At 32.2% G+C, this 11,222-nt stretch overlaps 1 protein-coding gene across 2 annotated transcripts; it reads left to right on the top strand.

The window, feature by feature from the left end:
• The first annotated feature begins 208 nt into the window (after window positions 1-208).
• On the top strand, window positions 209-7,157 carry LOC140813820 (uncharacterized). 2 transcript variants are annotated; one of them, XM_073172571.1, is made up of 14 exons: window positions 209-490; window positions 592-639; window positions 742-802; window positions 908-940; window positions 1,763-1,887; window positions 2,002-2,136; window positions 2,922-2,998; window positions 3,101-3,360; window positions 5,141-5,197; window positions 5,297-5,465; window positions 6,085-6,142; window positions 6,219-6,304; window positions 6,442-6,498; window positions 6,907-7,157. In XM_073172571.1, the coding sequence occupies exons 1-14, from the start codon at window positions 328-330 to the stop codon at window positions 6,988-6,990; spliced, it is 1,413 nt and encodes a 470-aa protein (XP_073028672.1). In that variant the 5' UTR covers window positions 209-327; the 3' UTR covers window positions 6,991-7,157. The 2 variants fall into 2 exon arrangements, with proteins under 2 accessions (XP_073028672.1, XP_073028673.1); XM_073172572.1 differs by having other exon boundaries at window positions 391-490; window positions 1,783-1,887.
• The last annotated feature ends 4,065 nt before the right edge of the window (window positions 7,158-11,222 follow it).

Genomic DNA, 11,222 nt, shown 5'->3' with positions numbered 1-11,222 from the left:
ATTTTTGAGGTCAAGTTTCTTCCTGTTTTAGCCAATTTGGATTTGAAGATAAATTTTAAAACAGCACTTTAAAAAATAAAAAGAAATTTTGAGGTCAAGTTTCTTCCTATTTTAGCCACAAATCATCATAAGCTTCAAAACATCAAATAAAAATTATAATTTAGTTTTACATAAATTGAACTATACAAATACAACAACAAAATAAATATTTCACAAATAAATGTAAAAAAGCGACGACGTTCCTCTTTATATAGTATCAGTAGCTTCTCCCAGGCGACTGTACACTTCCCGATCTGCAACCCAGGGCGACCATTTCTCAGAGCACCGATGGAGGAGAAAATCGAGAATCGAAGCAACTCTAAGAAGCTAGGGTTTTGGAAAATCGCCGCAGCATCACTCATTTTCAGGTTGATTCTGGCTTACTTCTCCGAAAACCTCAATCTGTCGTCTCGCACCGAAGTATCCACTCCGGTCACCAGCCTCCGCCGCCGTAACTTCGTTTTCTCGCTATGTTTTACTTAAATTATTTTTTATTTTCTCGTGTTACTCAACGTATGTGACAAATGGTTTGTTGGACCGTACTTTTTGTAGTGGCGGAAGGCTACTGGTTGAAGCAATTATCAATGTCACCTTATCAAGGTTCGTGAGTTTCATTTATATTTGCTGAAGATCTATTATTTTTTTAGTTTTACTGAAATTCTCATATATAATGTAATGATTTTTGGTTGCTGTATTGAGCAGGCTCTATGTATCATGGTTCCCCTTTACTGCTCGGAATTCTTGGGCCTCTGACTGTGAAAAGGTAAAATTTCAAAGCTTTTAAGTTAACAATGTGAAGATACGAGTTGTGTAGTCTGTTTTCCTATGATACAAGGGAAGATTAATGAATATGAATGTGGTTATGCAGAACTGATGGACTGCCAAACCATCTCTTATGCAGGTATTGAATTTTTCTATCTCTTTCCATTGGTTTCATGACAGTCATGTATGCAAGTGTTTTTTTGTGTTGAACATATGATGCCATTGTGCAGGTTTGCGTATAACTTTGTAAATGATTAGATGGTTAGGTGTTAAAAAAATTAAAACCGAGTGTTCTCATAATCTACTAGAAGAATATTTGGCTTGAACTGTGTCTCCTCCCATCAAATACCTCAGGTCTCCAAGCCATTAGAAACATCTTGCGTATTTTATTAACTTTAATATGCAGTGCTACTTTTATTCCATAACGAGACCAAGCTGACGATGGTTGATGAAGTATCCATCTGTTCCTAATTAGTACTTCCTTCAATTATATCTTCCCACCAACATGATATGCAATGTCCGAGTTGACAATGTTTAGTTGAACAAATTTTCTGTTGAAGTTGACATGTTATGACATCATCTGATGACTAGAAACAGATCAAGTATTTATTTTAGAATCTTTCACTTTTAGGGCAAGTAAAGCCTGGAATAATAGTGTCTATAATGAAGGTTTTCTCCCCTTATTCTGACACTGGCATTCCATGTCTGGATTCCATCCAAAGAAAATGTAATGAAGCCTCTAGTACTTCATTAGGCTGTGTGTTTAGCTGTGCATAATGTGTAGCTGTATATGGTGTAATATCCTATAAAAAATCTGTTAAAAGCTCCTTATGTTACCTGAAGCTATATTAGTCCAAAAGAAAGCAATAGTAGTATGTTCTGCCTGTTTTTTAAATTTTCTTTCGTATTCAGTTATTGAAATGTAATTTAGCACGGAATTATCAACATTCTTTGGATATAGTCTGGTTTTTGTGATTGCAGATTTTATCAGTGCAATTCTTATCCGTGCAACTGGGCGCATGCTTGAAATTTCACATGTCCAAAAATTGAAATCTCTAGGCCTTGAAAAACTGTTCCAAGATAAAGGTACATCCGTACGTGCAAATTAGTCAGTGTGGCTGCATTCCTCTTTCAAACTCTGACCATCCTGTTTTATTTGTTCTCTACCACATTGATGGGTTACTTTGTCTGTGTCTCTAGATATTTTACCATCTGGTGATATCGCTGCCCTCGTATATTTATGGAACCCATTCACAATGGTCACCTGCGTTGGTTTCAATACGTCACCTGTTGACAATCTTTTCGTCATCTTGTCACTTTATGGGGCATCTGCTGGTAAGTGAAATGATGCATGAGCATAGGCATTAATCTTCATAATTTTTACCTAATCACTATGTATCTCTTCTGTTGAAAATCAATTCAAGTCATGTGGCTTCGTTAGATTTTGTCCATGATGAACACATGGTAGACACACGCGGCATCTCATGTTTCCTTTGCTGATTATGGAGAAGTTTTGTTGGCAGCTATCTCCAACTACTTCATTTCCTTTATTTTTGTTTTGTTTTTGAATAACTGTGTATAAATAAATTTAAGTAGCTTTCCAATTCTTCTAGGTACTGAAGTTAAACATTGCATGGCATTCATGTATCTGTTTCTCGCCACTAGGATAGTATCGTGGACTAGAATCCACATATATCATCAGAAATAATCTGATACTTCCTTTGTGCATGGTTTCATCTTTAAGTTTCCTTTATACGACTTTCACAATCAGGTGCTCGTTTAAATTACTGAGATAAGTATCGTCTAAAGATATTTGGCCTTTAGCATCAAGGGTAAAAAGAACAATTTTTATCTAAATGCTCCATCTATTGAACTCTTTATGCCTGGAGTTATTTAGTGATTCTTTAAACCGTGAGGAATAGATTTATTCTCCAGATGCCTGCAGATTATGTGACTTTGTCAGGTTAAGAGTTTGGAGGATTTAATGACATTAGTTTAACATTTTTAAATATCTTTCTGGTCTAAGAAATGCGGTTAACTCTAAATGAGTTATGAGTCATTTACTATGTATGAGAACTTGAACACAATCTAACTGAGTCATTTGCTACTGATGCACACAGGACTACCACCACTGGCAGCTTTTGGGTGGGTTGTAGCAACACATTTATCTCTATATCCTTTGGTCTTAGTCATACCGGTATATTTCATGGATAATTTATCAAATAACTGACTTGTGTTTATGAAGCTACAGCAGATAATAAATCTCATTATTTATGTAATTTGTCTCATTCATTTCCAGGTGATCTTTTTGTTAGGTTATGGTCTGGATGCACCACCAAGAAAATTGTTTCTGCCTAGTAATTTGCAAATTGTTGATGAGAAATCAGTGGAACATGATGTACACAAGACATTGCTAAATAAACCAACAGAAACTTCGTTTTTCTGCTGGAGGAGAGTCATTTTCTTCTTTTGTTGGGCATGCATATGGATAACATATGTGCTTTTCTTGTGTGCTAGTTCTGTAAGAGAGTATGGTGGTCTAGGAGAGATGTTCAACAGGTACAAGTTGGCATTGCAATACTAGCTTATGTACATTACTCACATCTCTGTAAAATGTACTGAATCACTGATCTACTCTCATGCTGAATAAATTTATCCACCAAAGTTGTGTCCTTTTTAGAGCACCTATGCTAATTTTAAGGTGTATTACATTTCAGGAACTTTCTCTTAAATGTGTAAATTGTTATATACGCATATCTCTCTTAGCAAATAAAATACCTAGTTCCTAATTGGATATTGTTAATTTATGCATCACTTTAAAGAAAGTTGTAGTATTTTTATATTTGATGTTTCTACAATGGTAATGGTCTACCAGTGTCTTACTTTTGATGTTTCTTCCCTATTTTGCGTCTGTCTTTTGTTAGGGGATAATTACGATCTATCCTTTAGAACAAGATTTTCTAGTATTTTTTACCCAAGATATTCATCAGAAGCTTACTAGAACTTTACCTTGTAGTTTTTGCACTCTCACTGCTTTTCTTTTAAAAGCTTGACATTATCTAGTAATCATGGTTCGCCGGAACGGTTGCGGTGCTTGGAACGGCAACTACCGTTCCAGTTCCAATGTTATGTTGCGGAACGGTTGTATAAAAAAATTAATAAATTCAAAAAATTGGTAAAAAAATGTAAATATAAATTACATCATACTAAAAAATAAAATATATGAAGTTATTACAAATTAATATATCAATACAAAACTATTTTACAATAATAGCACAATAAGAAATACACACTAAAAATTATAACATACCGGTTCCGTTCTCCCGTTATGCGGTGGGGAAAAAAGAAAGGGTTGTGAGTAAAAGTTCTGATTCACCTGATTTAAGATGATCCACATTAAATGTAGTGTAAATGCTCTTAGTGGTAACAAACAATGTCTTGATAAAATTGTAAAGACCGTCCCCAAGAATAAGGGAGATAGATATGAAAACCTGCAGATGAACATGACACAATTATTTAAATTTTAATCAGAAGTGAGTGAAACCTGATAAATCAAATGAGTGCTTTACTTTGTAACCATTGAGACTCTTCATACTGCTTTCCTTGAGATTTCGAGGGAACCAATCTCCCTTCTTTTCACTGATCAACGGCCACATGACTCCCCAAGAAAGAACAGCTCCGAATAGCAAGAACAAATTTACTGTGTGAGAGCAAATCATTCCTGCTCCTACGTAAGTCATGCTGAAATCAAAGTAAAATCTGCAGAGTTCAACATCTCAAATCAGTTGTGCTGGAAATTTTCTTAAACTTTCAGAAGATAAAAGTAGAGTACACACGTTTCTTTCAAGCTTCCAATCCTAATGTAGGGAAATTGATAAATCCACATTGATAAATCCACATTGTTCCACACCAACCCGTTCCGCGCCACCGTTCCGGTTCCGTTCTCCCGTTATGCGGCCGATAAAACGTCGCAGAACGCCGCTACAAAACAATAAACGATTTGGCCTGGAACTTTGGAACGGTGGCCACCGTTCCCGTTCCGTTCCGCCCGTTCCGGCCGCATAACGGCCGTTCCGGCGAACCATGCTAGTAATCAAATGACAAAATTTGATACATTCATTTACTCTTCTGTGGCCCTTTTTTTACTGGGAAAAAAAGGTGTGATGCTTTCTGTTTGTGGTCGCCAAGTATCTTGAAGTAAAATTATGACCTTATCTTGTGGTGTTTCATTCCATATAATTTTCATCACTATTTATTTATTGCGTGATTTTCCATTCTTTATTGAAGATCTCCTTCATAATATATTTGCTTATCTGTTTTTCTATCAATCCAATTGCAGGACTTATGGATTTATTTTGTCTGTGAAAGATTTATCTCCAAATATTGGTGTTATGTGGTTAGTGGCATGTGAATTTGGTGTTAGCGAAATTTTTCTCTTTGTTTAGCCATTCATTTTTACCCCATTGCTATAAAGTATCTGACAAATTTGATGCAGGTACTTCTTTGCAGAAGTGTTTGATTTTTTCAGAAGTTTTTTCCTGATAGTTTTTCATGTGAACATCCTATTCATGATATTGCCATTAGCCATACGGCTATATCACAGGCCATGCTTTCTGGCCTTTGTTTACTTGGCAATCTCTTCAATGCTCAAATCCTATCCTTCTGTAAGTTTCCCATCTGCCTCTGTGTTTTTCAAAGATATCATATGCACTTCTGTTTTTAATTTAGCTTGCCTACAATCTATAATATACTGTTGCGGCATTTATAATTTTATGCTTGTGATTTATGGCACATGATTACCTTCTTGTAGAACTTTCCTGGAAATAAAGCAATGGATATTTTTACATGGTAGATATATTCTATATGAACACGAGCCATTAATATAAAAATATATAGCCAAGCTCCAGTCTATGGCTCTAAACATGCATGTAAATTTTATCTAAACCAGCCTGGATCACATGTCATCTCAAAATTACTGCTTTATATGGGCTACCTCTTATTGGGCTTTCGAAGTTAGCAGGGTGTATAAAACCTGCTAATCATTAATTCACGGAAAGTCTGAAATATAAGATGTTACTAAGCTCATATGTGCTGTTAAATCATCTAAACATATATGGGCTGTTGAGTATCAATTATTTTGTTCATTGCACGTGTTATTCATAGAACTTGTAATGTTGATTAACTGCCGTGTTTGGAATTAGTATTAGACTTTTATGGTTGGCTTGCTGTTTAATGCTGCACCTATTCAGTCTGTTGTTATTGATCATTTGCACCAATAATCAGGTGGGAGATTCAGCTCTGTACTTGAGTTTACTGGCATTGTTTGTTAATGAGCTAGCAGGTACATTTTCAATAACAATGCTGCTTTTACTTTCATTTCGATCAAAATTCTGACATCTTATCATCTGTGTATGCAGAAATGAAATTTTCGTTCTTCCTCTTCTGTGGATATGTTGGGATTTCACTTTTGAGCCCTGTGATGCATAATCTATGGATTTGGAGGGTATGTGCCTGTGGATATAGATGCATCTACACAATTTATATCTGCCAATTGGGTATTAGAACAAGTATTGGATTAAAAGTCATTGTTAACTCGTTAATGTAGATGTCCATATTTTTTATTTACTTTCACATTTTCAGGGCACTGGAAATGCGAACTTTTACTTTGCAACTGCAATGGCATATGCTTGCTTCCAGGTTTCTTAACTCTCTATAATTTTTTATAATGTGCATCTGGATTTCAGGCTTGAGCCCGCGTCTCCATTGTTCAATATTGAAACAATGACTGAATAATTATATTTTTCAAGATTTTGGGGGTTTGTTAATTGAGAATGAGAAGTTCTGTGCAATAAATAAATAAAATTTTCAATCTATATAATGATTATAACTGAGATTAATTGATGCTGAACAACCTTTGTCTTGTCAGATAATTTGGAACATTTGAAGCTAATGAAAGATTTTGTATGATATATTCGTCTTTGCTTAGTGGTAGATTGCAATGCAAGAAAATAACATCTTGGGAGTTGAATTAGGCAACAATGAGGATGTTTCCATGTCAACCCTAGAGATCTCTCATTTTTCTTTACAAAATCTGTATCATTGCAGATCATACTGGTGGTTGAGAGCGTCAGTACCATGCTCAATTACGACAGAAAGGTAAGAAAACTATGCAAGACTACAAAGACTTGAGGTGATTGTATGCCTTAAATAACGTCCTATGGAAGAGAAGATATTTGGTAATGCATCAAGTGTTTGCCATCCATCGAGTTGCTTTTGATGCTTCGAAGGTACACCATGGCACTTAGAACTGCCAACTGCTAACTGCCACTCTATCTAGGTAAGATTTTACTTCTCTTTTAAGAAAGCTTGGACAAAGAAATATTTGAAAATTGCTGGTGAGAACCTATGATTAAGGCGAGGTTGGTGATAGTGTACATCATCAAAGCTTTTTATGGCCACCATCTCCTCTTTAGATTTGTGAGATTCTCGTGATCACTTTCCAAGACGACGACGTTGTACGTTAGTAGTTAAATTTCACTCTATCTGTTTTAGGAAGGGGTGCAAGCAAACCAAAACGATCCGAATATTAAGAAAATTTTGTGAATTGAATAGTTTAGAATATTAGATTATATCAATAAAATATAAAAGCTTTCGAACTATTGAATAACATAATTTGAGCGTTCGAGTTCGGTTTGAATTTGACAATTTTGAATACGAACGAGATATTTTATGATCTGGCTTGAAAATTTTGTGAGTGGGCCTCGATTGCACTGTGGTTTTATGTAAACTAGTATTTAACCCGTGCGATGCACGGGATGATATTATTAAAAATTAGTGAAAAATGAATAGATATTTAAATTTAAAAAACAATATATTTATAAAAAATATACAAAAATTAATTTTTCGTTAACTTAAAAAACTTTCTTAAATATAAAACATGTTGATTAATTTTTTTAGCTAATAATCAATATCATATATCAAAATTTTAGATTGTGTTAGCCTAAATCAATGACATGATGCTTATCGTATTTAGTGTACTGATGTCGACCACCAATCTTAATACATTTAATTCTTTAATTTTCGAAAAGCTACATATTATTATTTTTAAAATGTGAAAAAAAATTTTTTAAATCACATTCAATAAAATTAATGAGAAATAATTTTTTTAAAATTCAGTAATTTTGTCTAAATCCACATTCACAAACAATTTTGTAACATAACATGTGTTTGACACATTTGAATGAAAACAATAATTGTTTCATCAATATCTTTGTCCATATGTGTTGTGATTTTATTTACAAAATCTCTTCATAATATACACAACAAACTATTATTCCGAATGAAAAATGAAACTTGTGATATAGAAGAAAATTATCACATTAGTAATACGTAATATTTAAAATTTTGTACAAATAGAAAAATAATATTTTTTAATTTTCGATCATGAAAGATAGATTTCAAACTTAATGTCTCGGCTTGGAAGGATTCAACTCATATGTGGTGCTGAAAAGAGAAGTCGTTTCAGAATTCAATTTTGGAGTAGATAAATTTAGTAAGATAAATAGAATAAAATTGGTTTCTAATGTAATATGCAATATTGCATTATTTATAATTTAAAATTCAAATAAGACATCACAATTGGACAAAAATTATACATTGGATGCTTCTGACAGAATTATATCATACATTAACTATTTCCAATGATGGAAATCTTGAATTGCATGGATTGGGTATCAAAGATTTCTGATTATTGAGGGGTACTATACATGCTTATTGAGAGTAATTTAATGTTCATTTGAAACTCTTTTGAATCTATTTTTTTTAATTTTCTTGTGCTCTCTTATTTGAATTTTTAAGAAGACATATGGTTTTGGAAGAAAACTACAAATCATTAATTCTTTCAAATTAAGGTAATTTCGAAATAATATGTATTTAAGATAAAAAATTATGATTATTAAATGATAATTTAATGTCTATTGAAAAACCTTGTTGTTGTGATACCTTTTAATACTCAACCAATTTTATTTTTAGAAAAAATAAATAAACTAATTAAAAATTTTAATTATTTTTTAGTAAGTAATTTGGTAGGAAATTATTTCAAATAACAAAATGTATTTTTGAATAAATTACCTCATGAGTGGTATCGAACATTGCAATCAATTGTATTTTAAATTTATTTATACAGTTTTTAATTAAATGATTGATATAAACAATGGAAAAATTTTAATATAGTTTACGTTTTCAATAAAATTTAGTTTTAATTTGAGTAAAAAAATAAAAAATATATAATAGATAAATTACATTTGAATTAATATAAAAATTATTTTAAATTCAAAATTGAATTAAGTGAATTGATACAATCAATGCAAACAATAATTAAAGTGATAATTTATTGCAGTACACATATTTCAATATTTTCCTTTTTAAGAAATGAAATTTTGACGGGAAATTACTATTTTTAATAAAAACTCTGCTTTTATATATATATAGATTCAATGAAATATATCTTTAGAATAATGATTGTTGGCATGAAGTTTTTCTCCCGTCTTTTGTAAAAAAAAAATGATTGAAAAATTGACTTGTCGAAGAGTGTGTTGGATGTAAGGTGTGGACGCACAAGGATTATATGTGCCCATCGACTGATTAAAGTCCAGACCATCTAGAGTAGTGCTGCACTGCTGCCTACCCCAACTAAACCGAGTCAACAGTCCAATTATTGATTTTGAGGTTTGGGAGTGAATTCTCTTAATCTATTGATTTTGAGATTAGGGAGTGAATTCTGACGGTACAGGACAAATGGATAGATTGAAAAATAAAATAAAACTATTGCGTTTTATTCATGACATTTCGAATTTCTTATTATTTTTTCGAAATGTCTTTCAAAAAGGTTATAATTCAAAATCTTGGTGAGTAAAAGACTATTTAAATATTCTTCCCTCATATTCTCGTTAACCTGGCTTTCAGTTAGGGAATTAGCTCCGCTCGGGAGTGTCTAAACTAGGGGTGGGCGTAGGGTTGGGTTTCACGGATTCGGGTAGTTCGGGTCGGGTACCCGAAATTTTCGGGTAGCTCATTTAGTACCTGAATTTTAATCGGTGCTACCCGATGGTTCGGGTAGAATTTGTGTCAAAAATTATATCTTCTTTACCTCTCACAATATATATATATATACACATATATATATATATATATATAAATAAATAAATACATACTCTGTACAAAATAACACAATAACAATAAAAAGTTGTAGGAAAATCATCAATCTAAATAGAACATATGCCAATCAAAACAGCAATAATTCAGCACAACAAAAAATTCACCACTTTGAAACAATAATAAGCTAATAAAAAATTATCAATTTAAATAAAACACATTCCAATCAAAGTCAAAACCACTTGAATTCATCATAGACAAAAAAATACATCACATAGTAACCAATTCAATCATCTTCGAAAGTAAAACATCAACTTCTTCAAATCATCAATAATAGATTTAAAAAAGAGGTAATCATCTTCCAACTTCTAAGCTAAAACATCATATGTCCAATCAAATCAAAGTACCTGAAATGTTATAATTCTATTAGTTTTCTAAGATAGTCATTATTAAAATAGATAAATATAAAGAATTTAAAATTTAAAACTTTACAGTCATCGAATATAATGAATATAAACTTTAAAAATTTACAATAATCGATTGTTGATGTTTTTCATAATTATATATCAATGTCCAATCAAATCAAAGTACCTGAAATGTTATAATTCTATTAGTTTTCTAAGATAATCATTATTAAAATAGATAAATATAAAGAATTTAAAATTTAAAACTTTACAGTCATCGAATATAATGAATATAAACTTTAAAAATTTACAATAATCGATTGTTGATGTTTTTCATAATTATATATCAATTATGGTTGAATCCTTCCCCGAGTTTTAATTCTATGCCAAAAATAAAAAAAGCAAAGAGATTAGTCATTAGAGAATAAAACATAACCATTAAGAATAAATATAGAAAAGTAAAGAGAGAGAAAATATGTATTTCTCAAGTATTTCGATTTCAGCCAAATCTTCCTCCACGCATATAAGCTTAGAATCCAACCTTAGCCAATCTTGGGTACATACCAAAGCTTGAACTATTCTAGGAGACAATGAATTTCTAAACATATCCAAAACACGACCACCTGTACTAAATGCTTCTTCCGAAGCAATAGTGGAGACATGAATAGCTAAGATATCACGTGCCAATCGAGAAAAAATAGGAAATCTGTGAGAATTGACTTTCCACCACTGAAGGATGTCAAAATTTTCATCATAACCCTCTGGATCCTCACCTAGTTATTTCTCCAATTCTGACTTCACATATTCTTTTTTCCCACCAAGTTTGTATTTTCTAAACTCATCATTCAAGTATGTTCGAGAATT

Source organism: Primulina eburnea, chromosome 15 (assembly GCF_022965805.1).
Source record: "Primulina eburnea isolate SZY01 chromosome 15, ASM2296580v1, whole genome shotgun sequence".
NCBI classification, from domain to species: Eukaryota; Viridiplantae; Streptophyta; class Magnoliopsida; order Lamiales; family Gesneriaceae; genus Primulina; species Primulina eburnea.
This window is presented reverse-complemented; position numbering and strand designations above follow the sequence as displayed.

Coding starts and splice junctions, on each gene's coding strand:
- LOC140813820 (XM_073172571.1), top strand. CDS start 328: ATGGAGGAGAAAATCGAGAATCGAAGCAACTCTAAGAAGCTAGGGTTT. Junction 2,137..2,921: donor ACTTTATGGGGCATCTGCTG/GTAAGTGAAATG, acceptor TGATGCACACAG/GACTACCACCACTGGCAGCT. Junction 2,999..3,100: donor CTTTGGTCTTAGTCATACCG/GTATATTTCATG, acceptor ATTCATTTCCAG/GTGATCTTTTTGTTAGGTTA.